A 20,893-nucleotide genomic window follows, 5' to 3' on the forward strand; every position below is an offset into this window, starting at 1 on the left:
GGTGAGTCCGAGCCGAGCGGCCGCCCCGCCTGCCCGGAGGGGCGGGGGGTCGGGGCAGCCCCCCCGCGCCGGGGCTGCGGGCGGAGGCGGCGGCGGCCCCCGGCAGCTCCTCCCCCGCCCGAGTTACAACCGGTTCGTGCCGGCCGCGGCCCGCCCGCCGCGCCGCGATGCGGGGCTGCCCCGGCTCCCGGGGGCGGCTCCGGGCCCCCGCCCCACGGGCCGCCCGCCCGCAGGTAACGGGGCCGGGGACCCGCGCTTCGGGCGGGGGGCGCGGGCCAGGGGAGCGCGGGGCGGGGGTGGGCGGACGGACAAGAGCCCCCGCAAGGGCCGCTGCCCCCCGGTTCGGCCCGGCCCGGCCCGGCCCCGCTCTGCGGCGGGAGCTGCCCCGGGGGCTGGGGCGGGGGGGCGGCAGGGCCAGGCCGGGGCGGCTCTGCGCGGTCTCATGGGAGCGACTTTGGGAAAAGGAACAGGAGCGGATCGCGCCGCCGACCCGGGGCAAGCGCATCCCTTGCGGTGCCCATCGTCGAGCACCCCTCGGTGTTGGCTGTGGTGCCTCCCGGTGTGCCCTGTTGGCATCCGGTGGGCACCGGGCGGTGTGCGACATCAGCACCTGCCGCGGGCACATGGCAGCGGGCGCCCGTCGCCATCGGTGCGTGCCCACAAACCTCCGCGTGTGCCCGTGGCGGGCGCCCGGTGGCACCTCGGCGGCCGCGGCTGCCCCGGCGCGGGGCACTGTGGCTCGGCCGTGGGTGGCATCGGGACGGCGAGGGCGACCTTCAGTCACCTCCTGGTGCGCGTCACTGCGCGGATGAGCGCTTCCCGTGGAAACCGGCCTGGAGCTGGAAGGCGTCAATGTGTAACGCGGGGCTGGGGGCTGGCCCCGAGGGCGTGGGGAGAGGCGAGGCGAGGCGGGGGCTATAAGAGGCCATCCATCCCCACGGAGACCCTGGCCAAGGGGCACGGACGGACTGAGGGAACAGATGCTGAAGGAACCCTCGCAGGTTGTGATGCGTAAGGCGGCGCACATCGTGCTCTCGTTTTGCAGAGCTCTCTGGTAAATCATGTTGGCTGGTGGTTTGTAGCAGCGCCGGCTCACATCTGCCTGTATGGATGCGTGCTAGTGACCGACAGGCACTTGAGTTGTACTTTCGGGGGGGTTTCCATCCGCTCTGGAGCAGTGAGGCTCTGGAAACAGGTAGGACTGGTTCTGCTGAGCTGACAGATTTGTACAAAGCTGACTGGTTTATGTGCTGCCCCACTGATGCTTCTTAATGTAAACTAATTTTGCACAATAGAAAAACATTATGTTGTTAAGTTTTATTCTGGTGTTTTGTTTAGTTTTAAATTTCACACTTCTGTCATCTGTAAGAAATAGAAGGAAACATTGATGTTGACAACTCTCTTGCTTAACTGACAGAAGGGCAAGTAGAGAAGTGTGAGAAATAGGCAGACCTGAATATTGAGAGCTAGAAGGGAAATATATTTATTTATATATATCTATATACATACATATATATTCAGTGTCGTACAAGAGCTACTGTCATCAGAACATCAGTTAAAGTCTGATGTCGTGGAAGTACAGATGCATCTGCCAGTGAATTTAATACAATGCTTGTGCTGTTGTGTCAGTACACATGCACGTGTTTGGAAATGATGAGCATGTTAAAAGCAACCATAACGCACCAGTCTCATGCTCTAGGTGTTACTTGCAAGCTAAGGGTAGCAGAAATTTCAGATGATAATTGCAAGAACTTGCCTGAAAAATAAACAGAAATTTACAAGAAGTCTGATTCAGCTTAAAATGAGGGATATTACTTTTCTGGCTGGTACCGTCTTTATTTGTAGCAGTGCCTTGCAACACTTGACGAGCCCAGTGTTAATCACGCAGTGTGTCTGCTGACATCAGCTCTCTTTGCAGCCATGGGCTGTTCGCAGAAAGCAGCACACTTACCCGGGTTCTGGCTGCACAAAGAGCAAACTGGAAACAATCACATTGCTACTGTCTTTCTCAAGAGTCCCTTTGCCACAGATTAATACAAGTTGCTGTGCTGAGGGCTAATGTTTCAGTGGTACTCATGTTCTTTTTTTGTGCTCATCTGTCATCTTTAAGCCAAATTCTAAGATTTATAGGAAGGGAGTTCAGTGTTGTGATAATGGTGCTCAGAGCAAAGCAAATAGCTGCAGCCAGACACTTCTCTCTTTCCACATTGAAACTGTTGTTCAGTTTGTTCTCTAGGGTTCTTTTTGTTGTGGTTGGTAAAGGCTTTCATCAAGCAGCTCTCTTCCTCTGATTCTTATTCGCAGTGAGTACAACTCACTGAAAAGCTTTTTCTCACCAAATTTCAAGTTACTATTCAATTCTTTATGCTTCGTGTCTCTTTTTCAGTATTTTTATTTAATTTGGTTTCCTGGAGTCTGAAACAATATCCCTAGGCTTAGTGAACAGAAAGGTTTGTGAAACTGTTCCCACCTGAATCCTGAATCTTAAACAGTTGTTTATCTGTTACCAGGATCACACAAGTCTTCCTGGTTGGTTCTGAGAAAAAAACCAAAACTCTTGACTCCCCTCACTCCCTTCTGTGTGTGGGCTTCTGCTTCTTCGTTTTTGGCGTCCACATTTATCTTTACAGCTTGTGTCCTCCTTCTACACAGACAGAAAATAGTAAAAGGCACTTTGGGTCCCTCCCAAGTCGATGCACAGATTTGATGTCCATGAAAGTGAAGGTTTAATTCTCACTGTCAGTTCTTTTCCCTGCTACCAAGCTTTTACAGTACAACTTGCCCCTTTTGGAGAAGCATTAAATAATGTGCCAATAGAAAATTGACTGATATCCATGGTCCCAGCCGTGGCTTGGTTGTCCAGGACATCTTTAACCATCATAGCAGAGGGCTCTGGGGAACAGGCTCCTCATGCAGGTCTGGCAGCTCCCTGCTCTCTGTGGCCTTGAGCCTTCAGGGGAGTTAGGAAATACCTCAGTTTAGGTATCAGGCACACAGCAGCGTGAGGTGAAGGAATAACCTGCAAAAACAGGAGGGGAAGGAAAGAGAGGAGAAGGGAAGGGAAAGCCAGGTCATTAAAACCTGACTCTGGGATTTTATAGATCTGTTATTCCTCTGAGGATGATTTTGGGGGAAATGATGGTGTATTTACTTTTTGCTTGACAGTTGTGGACTGTAAATGTCTTGGAACATTCAGAGACTAGAGATTGTTGCTACCTAAAGTTTTGCTACTTAGCTAAAATATGCAAAAGATATCTGTGATGCAAAATAGGAGTTGTCAGCATGTAGAAGGTCAGCACTTCTACTGCTGTAAATTGGGTACAGTTGGTTAAATTCAATTATACTCTGCAGCATTGCAACAGGTGACAAACTAATCCAGAGGTTTTTAGTCTTTCTATTAGAAGAGACTACATCACCTAAGATTGCAAAATCTTTTTTCCTCTCTGCCCAGTCCTTGCTTCCTTCCCATGAAATGTTTAGAATAACAGAACTGAACTCAAGAGTTGTCTTTGTGCTAAATTTTAGGGCACCAATATAATGGAATGCGATGTAACAGCTAAAATGTATTTGTTTTCTAAAGTTTATTTTTAAACAAATATGAGATGGGGCTATTCACTGTCTACCTCCATTATTGTAGAGTTTTTCTGAAAACTTCCTTGCTTTGTCTCATTGTCTGCTTTTAAAGCTGTTACTTATTTCCACTATTTTTTCCTCTAGGCAGGGACAAAACAAGCCAAGTGAAAATTACTTAATTCATGGACAGATGCATAGGTCAGCTTTTGGGGGCTGCATTCGAATAACTCAAATATTTTATGTAGAAATACAGGGATCCCTTTTTGTGTGAAAGGTGTTGTTACAGGAAAGTTCCGATGACTTCTGTCTATCCCAGCTGCCACCCTTGCATCTCACAGGATCAAGGGACACTCACCAGGCATTGGTGTGAGTCAGAGCTTACATTTATAAGCTGAAACAAATAACTTTGTAACATTTCTAACTGGGAATGTTGTATCTTCAAGGACAGTCAGTATATTAAAATTGTAAATCACTCCCAAAGGACCCAGGATGTCAAAATGTATTTTACATTAGTAGGCAATGTTTTTGTTATTTGAGTGCTCAGACTGCTGTCAGATGTTAATTAATTGCAGGAGATCAGTACTTCTCCACTGAGATAACTTGTTTGTTCTGAGGTTTCTCTGAGAAGATTTTAAAGAGAAGAAATTTCATGTGAAGCCACAATTTTTTCAGAGTTGTGTTAACTGTTGCAGTGATATGTTGGCTGAAAACTTGCTTTACTCTTTTTCTGCAGATGATTGTCACATGAAGGTACATTTATAGGAAGCTGACAGATTTTTGCCATCATCTGTGAGTATCTACCCTCAAAGTAGTATTTAAGTGCATTTGTAAACTAGAACTGGCCTTTTTAATGTCTCTATACAATTCCTTGAAATTTTATACTATAGTGGTTTTGTTAAGTTTTCCATGCAAATTCTTAAAAATTGCCCAAGAAAAGGGTGTGAGGATCTCAAATGGGAATTCTGTTATTGTCTGCTTGTTTTCCTCATTGCTTTCATACAGCAGTAATTTTTATCCATTTCCTCTGGGTTCCTAAGTCAAAAAGGCAGTGCAATGAATTTCTTTTTCTGCTTTGCCTCTTGGGAGTCTCCCAGAGCAGAGCTGTTAGTGCAGCAGTCTTAATGCTTAAGCTGCAGTGTGGAGATGATCCTTGAGAATATTTCATGAAGAAAAAACGGTAAGATCTTACCTCTTTCTATCTTCCAGGATGAAGGAAATGAAACTATTGAGAATCATATATCTGGTTAGTGGCAGAGCCAGGAGCAGAGCATGTGTTTTGTATTCATCACTTGGGCAGATTGCTCCCTGTAGAGAGGGAGGGCAGGCTGGCTGTGTGGACAGGGAGACTCCAGAGCAATGTAGCTTGGAAAACCTCTAAATTTGCTAGATTTTAGAAGTATTGATCCCTACATTCACACTCGAGTCTTGAGAAGATGTGAGGGTGGTGGGTTATTTAAAGCCATAGATACACAGGTGATGCCATGCACAGGAGCAAGGTGGTATTTCTGGAGTCCAGGCAGCGATTGCCAGTTTGGGGAAGGCTGATGTGTGCCAACTGCACAGAGGGCAGACACTCTAACAGGTTATAGCAGATTTTTGTATGCATGTTTTCTGCTGTCATGTCTTGGCATATGAGCCACGCCTGCACACAGCCTTAGAGCTCACGTCACTAATATATTCAAAGAGGTTTTTGGATGCAGCTCTCTACACATCGCTTTGTTGACAGAGCAGGGTACTTAACTGTTACTACTGTCTAAATGTCAGTCTTCCTCTTGATCTGCCCCTCTCAGAGTGCACTATCTGGTGGCAGACTCCTCAGCAAATGGAAAGATACTGTGCTGAGATTGGAACTGACTATAGATTTTTTGCTCCTTTTTTGAGGTCCATGGTTTTAACAGCAGGTGACCACGGGGCTCTTTTGTTGAACTGTGGCAGATATTATTGCCTGAAGGTTTCACAAGGCTTATTTAGCACTCAGCAAATGAAATGCTTTTCTGTCATACAGTGCTGGTGCATGTACAACTTATGCTTTAGGTGCTGTCTTTCTGTTAGCCAGCAGAGGTGCAGTATGGCAGTTCAATGTCCACACTGCGTGCTGTGCTGCAGCTGGTCATGCAGGATGGCTGAACCAGCCCCTGGCTGAATGTGACTTCTCTGCACAGCTCCCTTGTGCTCACAGCCCCTGGTCAGGCACGTTTCTAACGCTCTCTTCTGTTTGGGTTTTGTTTGCACAGGTGCTGCCCCTGCCTCTGCACCCAGCTGCCAAGATGGTATTTCGGAAACCACCAGATGGTGGCTGGGGCTGGGTGATTGTTCTCGTTTCCTTCTTCACCCAGTTCCTGTGTTATGGATCACCGCTGGCGGTGGGAGTCTTGTATTTAGAGTGGCTGGATGCTTTTGGAGAGGGGAAAGGCAAGACTGCTTGGGTTGGATCGCTAGCCAATGGAATTGGATTGCTTGCCAGTAAGTGCAGAAGCAGTATCTGTCTTAAATTTAAGCGTTTCCAGTTGATGATTTTTTCTGTGTGTGCTCTTGGAATTGTATTAGAGATAGCTGCAAATAAGGGTGCTGCATTTTTGTTTTAGGTCAGGATGGGTAAGAAGGTTACATTTATAGTTTCACTATGCATAAACTAGAGCAATATAATGACAAAAGAGCAATAAAAATATTCCCTTTAGAAAATTCAAAATGACTATTTTTGAATAAAGTAGAAAAGCCACACTCTGAGAAGCTGAAGTAATTTTGTTGATACAATTTTTTTTTTTAAATGAGACTTTAAAACTAACATTTACGTTATTGTCTTAAAATCAAAGCAAGCTGTTAGACCAAAATGGTTCAACTGCTTTATGGAAAGAAAGTCAATAAACTAGTTACTAAGTTTTCAGCTCTAGCAGTAAACCTACCAGTGAGGGTGGGTGAGGGCTCCTTTGCATTCTCTATTTGAGAAAAAAATCACTTTGAAGGCTGGAAATTTATGGGTAACAGTAGCATTAAATAAAGCAACTTTACTGGAAGCTTTTCAGCAGAATTTTAGGGAAATAAAACCCCACCTTGAATTTCCTAGGTTGTTGTTTTAATATCAGGCATGGTATTTACTGGGTCGTATCACTAACTTCTGTTTTTCGAAGATTCACCATGGGAACTATTATCTATTTGCAGAATCTGGAAAAAAAATTCTTCTCAGCAGGGCAGCTGCTACAAGAAAAAGCAATAATGTGGTTTAATGGACAAAATGCAGCTCAGGATCCTGAGGAAATTCTCCTCAAAAGAAAGTTGGTGTTGCAATAGCAATACAGACCTGAATAAATAATACTGCTTTGTATGGCCCTGGAACTGATCAAATACTGGTCTCACACCTGTGTTAGGGTTTTTTACCACCAGGCAGAAGAGAAATGGGCAAAGGCAGGTAGATCACTAAGCACAAGAAAACTATATTCAGTCTTGGGGTGTTATTGGATAGAGGGCTGTAGATTGCTCTTCCATCATCCTTTTTTCATTTTCCTGTGTTACGGGTATTAACTCCTGCTATTCATCAAGACCTAAATATACTTGAGTGAAAGAGTGAAGTGGGAAGAAAATAATGACAAACAAGGTAATTACTGAAGGAAAAACTAGGCAGAAGGAAATTTCAAGAGAACACCCTCTCGTAGGAGACCAGAAGTCTCTGGCTTTGTTAAGAGCCTCAGTCCCCTTTCCCTTATGTCAACACCGTGCTAGCTTCCAGATTTTAGTGCCCTCTGTCTTGCTACTACGAGCAATTCTCAGCAGTGTGCTTTGTAGCTGTGCTGGTTTTTGGCTGGGCTAGAGTTCATTTTCTTCCCAGTGGCTGTGTTTTGGATATGTGCTGAATACAGGGTTGACAATGTAGAGATGTTTTTCTTATTGGTGAGCAGAGCTAACAGAGCTGAGGTCTTTCCTGCTGCTCCTGCTGCCAGGCTGGTGAGGAGCCTGGGGGTGCACAGGAAGTTAGGAGGAGATACACCCAGGACAGGTGACCCCAGCTGACCAAAGGGGTGTTCCATGCAGTGTGACATCACACTCAGTATATAAACTGGGGGCAGAAGGAGGAAGGGGGTTCTTCTGAGAGACGGCATTTGTCTTTCCGAGTCACTGTGATGGGGCCCTGCTGTCCTGGAGATGGCTGAACACCTGCCCTGCCATGGGAAACAGTGAAGGAATTCCCTGGTTTGCTTTGCCTGCATGCAAAGTGTGCTTTGCTTCCCCTATTTAACTGCCTTTATGTCAGCCCAAGAGTTTTCCACCTTTTACCCTTCTGAGTCTCCCTGTTCCTGCTGGTGGGGGAGTGAGATTGTGGCTGCGTGGGCTTGGTTGTGGCTGGGGTTAAACCCTGACAGCAACAATAAAATGATGAATAACACAAATCAGTGATGAATAATGCAAATCAAAGGTACTCTTGTGACTGATTTTGGTATGGAATGATTAAATGACGGTTTGACAGGTTAGGAGGAATGCTGTCTGTCCATGTGATTTTATTCTTTCAGTTTGGCATTCAGAAGCTTAATAATCATTCCTACCTTTTATGCCTTCAAAAGAAAGTACAGGGAGGGTCTTTTAATTACATTGATGTTATCAGAGTTGACTGAAAACAAATTCTATGTTCCCAGCTTTACCTGAAATGAAAGATCCCCCTGTTTGTCAAGCTGGGATCTGACCCTAATGATAAATCCACTAAATTTCCTCCTTAAAAGTATGCAAACTTATGATACAAGTTGTTTTTAGTTTTCAGCTGATGAATAATGTTATCTTTAAGTGGTATATTTTGAAGTTCCCCTTGATTAGTGTGATGAATGTCTAAAGAATGTAATCAAATTACTTCTAATTTTTTTAAAGCCTGTAACTTGATACAGTCTTTTTGCCAAGACTCCCACACTTTTAATTAAGGTTCTACTGGAGAGCCATTAAGACCCTTTTGTGAGCTTTCTTCAACTTAACATCACCTTTCTGAAGCTGTAGATGCCAGACTGGAAAAAGAATGACAATTATGGTAGATTAGCAGCCACAGACAGGAAATAAATCAGGGTCCATTTTCTTAGGAAGACTTTTCTCATTGATAGCACTGACAATCACATTCACCAGCTTCTGTAACAGAGAAAGTTAGGACCAGTGACTCTGCTGTGTTAGTACTGTAATTTCACCAAACCCAAGAAGATATATATGGCATCTGGCACAGCAAAAGGTTCTCTGTCTTCTCCCCTTCCTTTTGTTCATGTAGTCTGAAACTTTTTTTAAAGCAGCTGATGCTGGTGAGCACTTTCATGTTTGCTGCACTGGTATCTTTTCTAAAATGTTTACTTCTGACTTATGTGAGAGCTAAACTTAGACTGGAGACATAGAAACCGAGTACAGCACCTTGTTTATTTGGATTCATTTCCTGGGCACCTGGTGTTGGATTTCTGTCCTTTTGCTCGCAGCACAGACGGTGCTGCTGAGGCCAGTGTCCAGCCTGAGCTGAACTCTTCACCTCGTCAGCTGGAAGGGCAATGGGGCAGGGATCTGGTTGAGCTCCTCCTCACAGGACGGCTTGGCTTATGACTTTCTGTGATGAAACCTTACAGAGCAGTGCAAGAAATGTGCCTAGAACAGTGAAAGACAAGCATCAGTGTTACTGTAGAAGGCAGAGGTGAGAGCTGCCCTGCAGAATTAGGTGTTACAGCATTGGTCGGGCTATGGCAGATGGGGCGCGTGGCTCCAGGGCTTGTTCGACAGGAAGAAATTGAAAAAGCTTAGTAGGTTTCCCATACTAAAACTGGCCAGAGGAAGATATTTATATATACTCTTGAACATCATGTGTTTCTTCTGCACCAAATGTTCTTAATTTTGCATCCATTTGGAGCCTGAAATTAAATTTAATCCATGTTCCATTTGTTAAAGCAAAACAAAGACCTTGGCGCCTGTAATTGGCACCACAGCTGTTTATAGTAAGAGTTGACTTCACAGTCCTTGGCATAGGAGGAGACACCAGCAATGTCTCCATTCCTACTTCCCTTCATTAATGGAGAGAGAGCAAAGGGAGGATTCTCTCTTGAAAGGCACGCCTTGATAATTTCATGGGATGTTTCTGCTGATCTGAGGCATTCAGTGCTACATGTTTAAAAAGCTTAATTTTGTGTTTTCAAGCAACAATTTTACTACTCTATAACTGCTTTTGTAGCATCTACATATTTTTGAACACAGGCCTCACACAGCCATAGCCCCCACTGTAAAGTATGGACGCTATAAATAGCTTGTGCACAGGGGAGAAGGGTGTCCCCAAGATTCCTCTGAAAAGAAGCCCAGTTCATATAACAACCTTTTTTAGAAGGGAACTGAACTGTCTTTCCAATCAGTTGGGGGTGGGTTGATGCCCAGTGTGAAATGTTTTTTTCTCTGATCTATATTCATGTCTAAAATACAGGCATTTGGAGAATATTATATTTATTATAACCAGGTTTTAGAACTGTGCTTAATACGCAAAACATGTTCTTGTATTCTGTCCACTGGATTTTACATGCAGTCCATGACCATTTTTTCTACTCTACAGATTCAACAGGCTCGGACAGATGCCCAGGTAGGGTGGGTCAGATTAATGCAGGTGATAAAAAAAAGAACTCAGTTGTCCAATATAATTTGTTTAGCAAAACGTTTTGTGTATGAGGTGAAGGAAGGAGGACCCTTGAGTGAGTGTTGTTTTGCAGGTTTTTTTTTCACTTTATGTGAAAATATTGAGGAAGACAGTGCTAGTTTCTTGATGTCCACAAAACAAAACAACATTGTACTTGTCAGGAAATCAGCACATTTCTGCAGGTTTAAGTTCCTGAGTGCATCAGGTGGCTTGTTTTTATATCTCAGGAAGGACTCACTGACACATCCCGGTCTCACTGAGGGTAAAGTATTTAATTCAAAATAATCTTAATAAAAATACCAATGTATAAATGATCCCTCCTAAGTGTTCTTCCTCTTTAGTCCCTCTGTATGAAGATCTCCTGTGAAAATCAATCTTCCTTCTGCTTCCCATTTTGTCTGGGGATCTTGCTGACTACTCCCCTGATAATTGTGTTGCTGACTGCGAGCCTTGACAGGTTGTGTGCAGAAGAGCAGTGTCTGTTCCTGTGCTGATTCTTTCTTCCTAGAGTTAGCTGTCATTCCAGTAAACTGTGCTGCTATCTTTTTTTGATTGAGTTTGGTCTAGTTTTGAGATACATCATTTGGAAAGGAAAATGCCCTAAGGATTTCATTTTTAAAAGAGGTAAATATTTATCAGTGTCATAAAATATTGTACTAGTTCCAGTGCTAACCCCTGGAGCTGCTGGCAAACTGAACAGAATGCTGGTTTAAAAGCTATTTTTCATGCTTTCTATTGAGGATTGCCACTGTGATTTTTTTATGTTGTTCAAATTATGGTGAGAGTCAGCTAAAGAAAACCCTTATGCTGCCAGAAGATCTGTTTCCTATGTGGCTGTATGCAGACTCCTGCATTCTTCAGAATGCCCACTTTGACTAAAATCCACAGCATAGGTCTCAGTCCCACTCTGTGAAAGCTGGATTTTTACTAGAATTTACTGCCTTGAACCTATTGTGCTTCAAATATTTGTAAAGAATAACAAGTTTGTGTACAGTCAACTCCTGTGCAAATACCATGGTAATAACTGAAGGTGCTGTGCCTGGTGGGAAAAAAATGCCTGTGCTATGGGAAACAGAGAAAGGAAAGCAGTGCAAGGAGGCAGGAAAGGACAAAGATGCTGGCTTTCAGGGGATTTTCTTTTGTGACTCATTTTGTAGCAGTGTGATGAGTGTGAAAGTTGTGCCTACTGTGAATGGGAAGATGGAGCTGTTTCTCTGCTCAACTCAGAGACCTATAATAATTATTTTAATATTTACACTGGCACTCCTTCTTATAAACAGGGCCATTGCTGAGCTGCCAGATGTCTTGCTGTGTGAGATGACAGATTAATACTGAGCTCACTGGAGCAGGTTCTTCACTTTTGTGCAGGTTGTTTTCCATGTTAGGGCGAAAAGATCTTGTACTCTTTGTTCTCCTTTGGGATTAGATTTTGTAAGCAGAGAGACTGGAAGTGCATCTCCTTGGGCCTTGTCAGGGAGGCTTTTGATCATGTTCCAGTGGAGATGTCCTTGTCAGGTAATGAAGCCACATCCTTCAGCTCTGTGTCTCTCTTGTTCTGGCTTGGGGTCAGAGGGTCCGGTTTCCCCTCAGATGCTCTACTAAGGGTCAGTGATGTCTGTACCAGCACCACCACCCCAGACTGGACAGAGACCTTCTGAAAGTAGCTGTGTCAAAATATAGAGAGCAGGTGGAAGGGAAATGCTCTTTGTTTTAGCAAGGTAGTAGGTCAGAAATAAACAATAGAAAGAGTGCAAATTCCTCTGCTTAATTGTGTTAACACTGCCTTCTTTTCTTTTAGTGTAGAAGAATTCTTTATATAATACAGACTCAATCCTTTGTTCATTTTTAAATCCCGTGGTTTTAGGAAACGTACCAATCTTAATTTGCCAGTTCTAGTGATTAATTCTAAGAATCAGCAATGTTCTTAGCTTTTGTTCTCAGCATGTTACTCTGCCCAGGTTATGCTGGCCAGCTTTCATTCCCACAGTGTGCTGACTCTTGAGAAGCAGTAAGTGCTTAGATCTTCCTTTTTCATTGCTTCCAAAATCCAATTAAACCTTTCTTTCCTGGAATATTTTCTTGATTCCTCTGTAACTCTGGCTCTTTGCCTGGATAAGCCCCAGCTCAGACTCACACCCCTTCATGTTCCCTGGGCAGATAGCTCTAATGTAGGGCAAAAGTTCTGGCCTGCCTTGTCTTTGAGGATCATTTCACCTGCTGACGAATCTCTGCTCCTGCCTGCCTGAACTGCTTGTCCCATGGCTGGCAACCACAGGAAAACCTTGCCTGCATTCCCAGCTGCTCTCTCCTGTCTACAAACCTAGGCAAGCACCATCCCCAGGCTCCAACTGTTTACCTTGTATCACCTTTCTGGGCTCACCTCCCATCTGCTGGGAATCTGTTACGTGAGTCAGGGAGCACTAACCTTGACAAAAATGGCAGACTCCAAAATTACTGCTTTTGCAGATTAAATCAACCACGGCGTGTATGTGTATCACTTCAAATGAGATGCAGATGTTGTAAGGTGGCTTTGTTTGTTTGTATTAAATAATGGCATTCATCTGTCTATCTAACTTCTAATCTCAAAGTTGCCGAGTTTAGAAATGAAGCTAATATCTAAGTTTGTATATGAAGGTTTGGAAATGCAGGGTTTCAGATAAGTTGTCTTTGCAAGCCAAGTCCCTTGTGGTTGATTATTTATGCAGGGCACCAAGCTTGCACGCTACTTAAGACTAAAAGGTGTAGTCCAGGTCCCACAACTGAGAATAAGTGCTTGTTCTACAATTTCTATGGGGAGAGACCTGACTGAATAGAGGCAGGGTATGAATTCTGCCTCACTTTGTTCTTGTTTTGAAAAACGAAGAGAACTCAGAACTGAGAAATATTGGTAAGTGAATTTGAATGTTGTTATGGCTGCTCCCAGTAGGTGACTTTTATTTTCTGTAGTTTTACAGGAGGAGCAGAGATAGGTAGTAAAGGGTTCTTTGGTAGGACACCTGACTAGTGGGTACTTAATTATATTTTAAAATCGGGGAAGAGTGTTTGTCCTTGCCTGGTATGCCAGCAGATATTCCCTCTGTGTAAGCACCAGGTGGCATTCTTACTGCAGCCACGATCCCAAGTTACTGTTTTTCCAGTCCAGATTTATAAATCACATACCAAGATGAATACAGAGAGTGCATTTCTGAAACACAGTTTTTGTGCTCTGTCAAAAAATACCTGCTTGCTTAAGGCCTGGCTGATGGTCTGCCTTGGTTTTGTGTTTCAAGATAAAGATTATTTTCAGAACTTTTGTACATCTTAGTTGTGTGGTGACAGTGTTGCAGTCCAGTATGTTTTGGATCTCCCTATGTGTAAGGAATGTTTCACTTGCTCTTTCTCTCCCAGCCCAAGGACCCTTTCATGGCCTTGATGTCCAGTTTCTCCTTGAGAAAAATTTTGCAAGCCTGACCATGAATATTTTTATAACTGACTGCTTCAGAGAACCCTGTGAAAATGAGCACTCTGAATTTTTATCTAATATAATTATACATTTAAATAGTTATAATAAGAAACATTTCCACAGATTTATTTTTTCAGACGTTCTTCCTGGTGCTTGGAACGCTTTTCCTGTTTTTTCCCTCTAGGTCCTGTCTGCAGTATATGTGTATCATCTTTTGGAGCAAGACCAGTAGCTATCTTCAGTGGCTTTATGGTGGCTGGGGGCCTCATGATGAGCAGTTTTGCGCCTAACATATACTTCCTATATGTTTCATATGGAATAGTTGTTGGTAAGAAACACCTTCCCTTCATTTTGAGACTTAGTCTTCATTATTTAGAGTGTTGGTTTATGAATATGAAATGGAAAACTGATTCACAGAGGCAGTGGTAGTCTGGGACTTGATTGATCAAGGAATACTTTACTTTTGGGCAGAGAGGGATGTTGCACGGGCAGGCTGTTACCATGTAGTAGAAGATAAAACCAATGTAAATGTTCATGAGGGTTTGAAAACAGTTTGTTCTCCGTTGACACAATTGTTAGAGATGGAGAGGCTGAGGTTTTACCTGAGGGCTGGAATTGAGCAGGGCTTCTGCTGGCATGAAATGCCAATCTTAAAGGAATAATATCTCTTCTGGAATTTTGTCACATACTCATTCTAATTTGATAAATTAGAGATCATTAGGGAGCAATGCTGTTCTCCACGGAACTGGATTGAACATAAAATGCTGTGCTGGAGGCATGAAAACGCTGCTCTGCGGGCAGGTGGTGACCTGCCCTCTGTGCTGCTGTGGGTGGCTTATCAAATTAAGTGTGTCAGGCATTTGGGCACCTCTCTGGCCAGCAGGCCCGGCGTCGTGCTGGCCGGGCAGGGTGCCACGGGGAGGCAGCTCTGCCCAGCTCTGGGGCCAGCCCTGGGCTCAGAGCCCCGCAGCCCTTCCGCAGAGCACAGAACTCGCTGGGAGCTCCTCAAACCCAGCCTGCTCCGCCCAGGCTCAGCAACAGGGGCAGGGGAAGGGAGGTGGGACAGTGCTGAGCCAGGGTTAAAGCGTACCTCAGTACCCAGGGTACACAATGGCATCACCCGGGTGATAACAAAGGGGCATTCGTTTCCTGGAGGATGTAGCATGTGTATGTCTAACTCTTTTCATCCAGGTCTTGGATGTGGCCTTTTGTACACTGCAACAGTTACCATCACGTGCCAGTATTTTGACAAACACAGAGGCCTTGCACTTGGTCTGATTTCAACAGGTAGGACTTTTAATTGTCATTCTCTCCAGCTTTTCAAATCTGATACTGCCATCATTACCCTGGCAATAAAAACCAGAAGATTATGTTTTTCTCAGTTACTGAAGAAAGTTACTACTTTCTTAAATCAAAATATCAGTAGTTATGAAGAGGAAAAACTCAGGCTTCAAATAAAATAGTAACTACACCTGCAGGTTTATGCTATGGGCCATCAATATAGATGAGGAGAGGATATTCACTGAAGTGAAAGTAGACACATGTAGCTTGGGCTGCGTGCCATGGATAATGAGGGGAAACATTCCATAGAGTGCTCTTTTTCCTCTTTGTTCTTACCCAGGATCAGAGGTGAGAGAGAGATTGGAGATGCAGGATATAAATGCTGCATCACCACTACCTCACGTTAGCTGTACCTCTACACTTTTTAGTGGCCTGAGTAGGAACAGTTGCAGATGTCTCTTGTGCCATGCCTTGCTCTCTGTGTGCCATGGAGTGTCTGCTCTGACCTCTTTTCTCAAGTAGCTGTCAGTGAGGAGACACAGGATCAGTATAGTCAGTGTTGTGAGATACTAATACCACATTCACACAAGCTGAGTGAAGAGGAGCTTCTGCAGAAATGTTTCTGGGGATCATTTACAGTGGCTTTGTTTTGGATTCCAGGTAGGTTGCCTTAAAGCCTGATCTTATTGTGCCCTGGTTAATTTTAGTACCTTGAAGGCAAAACAAGCATGGGTTTGATTTTTCTCTGTTTAGCACCAGACAGTCTTCAGCAAATAATTTTAAAGTTTGTCATATAAATTGACTTGAAAACCAATGTTCTGTGTTTGTGAGAGGACATCCACTAGTTAAAATGGATATGTGCTCACTTCAACCAAGAACCTTTCCTTTAAATTACTGCATTAAATGCTTGTGCTCCTAGTAATCTCTCACTCTTCAATGTTTTCTTCTAAATGGCCACATTTCTCAAATGCATGTTTAGTCCTGTAGAGTTTCAGAAATGCTTTTGGAGTAAACTCCCACCAGGCAAACCCTGCTCCTTAAACACCAGGCAGTCAAGGGATGCTTCTAGGAGGGGTCTTGGAGAAGTCCTGGTCCGTTTCTGCCCAGAAGGAGGAAGGTGGCAGCAAAGCAAAGAAAGGGGAGAATGCTGGAGTGGGAAATTCTACCTGTGCTAACTCAAAATGGTACCTGAAGGGATACATGTATATGAGTGCAGGGCAGAAGGGTGGCTTAATAGTTCTTTGATGTTGTTAATCAGATATAGTATTGATCCTACTTGTTTATAAAGTGTCTGCTAGTGTTATTTGTCACAAAGTGTTCAGATATTTGGGGAGACTCTTTTATGTTGTGGCTATTCAACAAAGAAGCTGTAACTTCAGGAGCAATGATGACTTACCAGTTCATTAAACTTGGGAGAGAGGAGCACAAATGAATTGCCATTCCTGTGGCAGTGTATTCATAGCTGCTGAATTGTGGAATTTTGTTAGAGTTGAAGAATGGTCTTGGTTCTTCAGTTTAAACCAAACTTATTTTTCTTTTATAGGCTCAAGTGTTGGACTCTTTATATATGCAGCACTGCAAAGAGAGCTTATTGAGCTGTATGGACTGGATGGGTGTCTGCTAATAGTTGGTGCCCTGTCTCTAAATATATTAGCATGTGGCAGCCTAATGAGACCTTTGGAATCATCCAGTTCTCCACCACCAGAGAAAATGTTTGTAGACAAAGTCCCAGATCAATATTTTGTTTACCATGAAAAGGAAAAGACTGTTGAAGAAAACATTAGCATCCTTGAAAAGGGCTATATTGATGAAAAATGTGTGAACAATGGGCCTGATTGCAAACAGGATAGCATTTTGAATAAGAATGCATTGAGCTCAATAAACGTAAATGAGAAAGACACTTACAAAAAGAAAGTTGTAGAGCAGACAAACTTCTGCAAGCAACTCGCCAAAAGGAAGTGGCAGCTCTATTTGACCTACTGGAAGGAGACCATGGTTCTTTTCAAGAACAAAGTGTTTTCAGCTCTCTTTGTTGCCATCTTGCTCTTTGATATTGGTGGATTTCCTCCTTCTCTGCTCATGGAAGATGTAGCAAGAAGTGCAAATATTAGTGAAGATGACTATTATATGCCCCTTATTTCCATTATTGGCATTATGACGACTGTTGGCAAACTTATTTTAGGAATACTGGCAGATTTTAAGTGGGTTAACACTTTATATCTCTATGTAACTACCTTATTAATGACAGGAGTGGCCTTGTTCGCAATTCCATTCGCCAAAAGTTACCTTACATTAGCGATGCTTTCTGGGATTTTGGGTTTTCTGACTGGGAACTGGTCAATCTTTCCATATGTGACAACAAAGACTGTGGGGATTGAGAAACTGACTCATGCCTATGGGATCCTGATGTTCTTTGCTGGACTTGGGAACAGCCTTGGACCACCAATTGTAGGTAAGAACAAGGAGTAGGTATAAACTGAACATGAGCTTGTCACAACCAGACACAATGCTTTTGCATGTCTAATAGTAACAGAAAGGTGAAATCAAAATCTGCAACAAAAAAATAAAAGCTGTTTGGCTGATTATATCTGTTATATGTCTTTGAGGGAAAACACATTCCACGTCTAAAGGTCAAACAGTATTTTAGGTTCAGCCTATTTCATTTAATTTTATTTTATTTTGTTGTTTGGGTGTTTTTTAATTGTTGTTTTTCTGTTAGCAGTGCTGTGTTACATTTCACTGATGAGCTTCTCTCTTATCCCATCCTCAGGCTGGTTTTACGACTGGACGCAGGAGTACGACACGGCTTTCTACTTCAGTGGCTTTTGTGTCCTGCTGGGGGGATTCCTCCTGCTGTTGGCAGCACTGCCCTGCTGGAATGCCTGCACCAGTCAGAGCTCCAAGCTGCCTCCAAATACTTACTCCTACAAAGTTGCATCTAACGCTTAGGTGACAACTGGAAAACACTTTGCGCCTTTTTATATTATATAGCAAAGTATTTTAGTAATTTTCCACTTATTTATGAAGCCCACAAATTCTCTTTCCACTAGAAAAATTCCATTGTTGCTTGTTGTTCAGTTTCTTTTTCTTCTTCTATTTCTCTTTTTTAAATGTTATTTTTAAAAACAGTCCTATTTTGTGTACTATGCACTGTGTTTTCAGCCTTTGTCTACTGTAATTTTCTTTCACCCTGTAAAGGGGATGTTCTGCTGTATTATCAGCTGTACCTTTTTTTAAGGGGGTTTGGTATGGAGGGGTGAACACTTTGAAGCAAAAATGAAGGCCTGTTCTTTATAGGAGTAGGCTGGCATTTCTGGCCTCCTTCCATAGGTCTCCAAGTTGCACAATTAGGCTTTACAAAACAAGAATTTGCCTTATTAAAATGTAGTACTGTGGCAAGGTGCTTTTAACTTCATGCTTAGATTAACTTTTTGTCTTTTTAAAGTTTCTTCAATTTATGATTAAGTGCCAATTGTAGGAGGGAGAAGAGGGGAAACAAAATCAACCTTGTGTTGCATTACTGAAATGAACATTATGATGAAAGTAAAGATTCTTATTACCACTGCGACTAAGAACCATGTTTATAAATACTGCATAGTTTGTGAAGCCTGTTTATAAAACTGTTGAACCAAAACCTTCTAAAACCAAGGAATAAATGTGATTGTTGAAATCGTGAAAGAAAATGCTGACTTGGTTATGCAAGTTCATAATCTTTTTATCAAGATTGGAGAGAAGTTCACTGATGCCCACAGGTGAGTGTTTCTAAGCAAGGCACCAAAATTCTGGTGGTCCTGGAGGCCTCTCTTGTTACACAACCACAGTTCAGTAGATTGAAGCTGCTGCAGAAAGCTTAATAGCAGGGCTTTTAACAAGGTAGACCTGATTAAAAAGGGGAAATTGTGACAGCAATGTCATCTCTGCTGTCCTTTTTTGGAATGGCTATAGCAAGGAGAAAAAGCAGTAACAGAGCAAGAAAAAGCATGGTGGAGGGCTAGCAGAAGAAGTTCAGAGAAAGCTGATGGGGAAAGAGTTGCAACACTTGAACACCAAACAAGTCAGTGAGAGAGAGCCCTTGAAACCTCTTGTCTCTCTAGCTGCAGGCTACCCCTGTGTGCGTGTTGGGTTTTGCTGGCAGGGCTGGGGGAACACCGTGTGATGATGAAGCCTGTCCTGAGCCAGGCAGGTGCTCCAGCAAAGGCAGGGTGACCTGGTGGGCTCTGCCCTGCCCTGTGTGTCCTGTGCAATGGCTTTTGCTTACAGAGCTGCTCTCATGCCAAGGCTGTGTCTGGTTGCTCCTGCGTAGCAGTGACAAATCTGTCCATGGGTGGCCTGTCCTGCGCGCTTTGGCTTCTTGCTGTAGGTTTGACGTTTTGTGGAGTGTGTTGCAAGGCTTGGGTGAGGTGGAAGCTCCGAGTCCTGAGTTACAGCCTGCAAATGCCTGAGTAGTTCTCAGCAGTGCTGTGGGCTTCAAGTGTCTGATATGGTTCTGGCTCATTAATTATTCTCAAGGTAAAAGCCAGGCATGTAAGGAGCAGCCTGTGTTGTCCAAGTGCTGTGCACGGAGTTACTGTGTTTGCACACCTCATTAAGCAAGCGGGATGCAGCATCTGAGTGGGGCAGACCTACATGCAGGTAATGTTCCCTCATCTGATCCGAGGCAGGAAAATCCAGCTTGGCTTCAAACAGTTTTTGCTGACTTTCTGGGATTCACTTATTTGTGTTTGTTTGTATTAAAACATGACAAAGATGCAGTTAGTTGTCTCTATTTTTTTTCCCCTTCCATTTGTCAGCTGAGTGTAACTACAGTGTGGGTTTTCTTCCTGGTTTGCTTGTTCAGTGCATGTGGAAAGAATATTGAGTATTCTGGATAGCCATAAATGCATCTCCAGTCCTAAAATGGAGTCCTGGGTGTCTGATTTGGATTTGCACCCATTTTATGTGCTCTTATGACAGCTGTAGTCATATTTCACCACATGTATATAAAAGTAATACCATGTTTTACACATCTTAAGAAACTGTGGGGATATCCTAGGTATGATCAGGGCATGTATGCCTTCAGATTCATCTTTTAAAAGCTCACTTCCTGCCAACAATACATTCTGAGTTCTTTAAATATGAAACTGATGTTAAATTAGTGGTCAGTCTGAAAAAACACAGCTGGAATTAATGCAAATGATTAGGTGGTATGTAGCACACCCTTGCAATGGAAATGGAATCTATTATTAGGCAGTCTGATAAGTGTGGAAATATGACTAGTGATCTGTAACAGTTTCCTGATGTAACCCTACCCAGCAGTGAGGAAAGAGCCCTGACTGTTAAAGAATTTTATTTGCCACTGCAAGCAATATGTGCTAGGACTCCTTGCCCTAGCCACCTGAGCACTGTGATTTTATCTTTTCTTCAAGTGGTAAACAAGACCCAAGATTTTAATGTTTTGATTTTACTTTTCTAGTTTTGCAGGGCTCCTTTCCAAGAAGATATTTCCAGAGATGCTGCAACTTACATTTTATCTGAGAGCCTTTGGTTCTGTCTTCATGCTTCATTCAAATAATAAACCCATTTGTTCAAATGTGTTTTAGAAGGTGGCAGGACAGGTACAATGTGATAATCTGTGCCTTATTTGCTTGAAAAGTAGGTCACCAGCATTGACAGAGTGGTAGGAGTAGGTAGAAGTGGTAGAGGTAGGTAAACAGTTCTGCCATGTAGAATTCTGGATTGTCTTGAGTTTTATAGTCCCTGACAAACAGATCTGGAACAGATGGAATATGATGTTTAAGTAATTACTATTTATTGTACAAGAAAAAAATATTGGTTATTGCATAAATTATTCATTACTCTGGAGTCAGTCATGAATAGATCTTCTTTGCAGATCCTATGAAAGTTTATCATAGTTGCTGAAACACAAGACAAATGAAACTGTGAAATATTATTAGATTTAAAGTGTACTCCGTGTCTTACTGAATTCATGGGCTTTA

At 43.2% G+C, this 20,893-nt stretch overlaps 1 protein-coding gene across 1 annotated transcript; it reads left to right on the forward strand.

Moving 5' to 3' along the window:
* Positions 1–5,813: 5,813 nt before the first annotated feature.
* On the forward strand, positions 5,814–18,601 carry SLC16A9 (solute carrier family 16 member 9). Its single transcript, XM_068197152.1, has 5 exons — positions 5,814–6,036; positions 13,822–13,965; positions 14,829–14,924; positions 16,462–17,370; positions 17,689–18,601. The coding sequence occupies exons 1-5, from the start codon at positions 5,841–5,843 to the stop codon at positions 17,865–17,867; spliced, it is 1,524 nt and encodes a 507-aa protein (XP_068053253.1). The 5' UTR covers positions 5,814–5,840; the 3' UTR covers positions 17,868–18,601.
* The last annotated feature ends 2,292 nt before the right edge of the window (positions 18,602–20,893 follow it).

Source organism: Anomalospiza imberbis, chromosome 8 (genome assembly GCF_031753505.1).
Source record: "Anomalospiza imberbis isolate Cuckoo-Finch-1a 21T00152 chromosome 8, ASM3175350v1, whole genome shotgun sequence".
NCBI lineage: Eukaryota > Metazoa > Chordata > Aves > Passeriformes > Viduidae > Anomalospiza > Anomalospiza imberbis.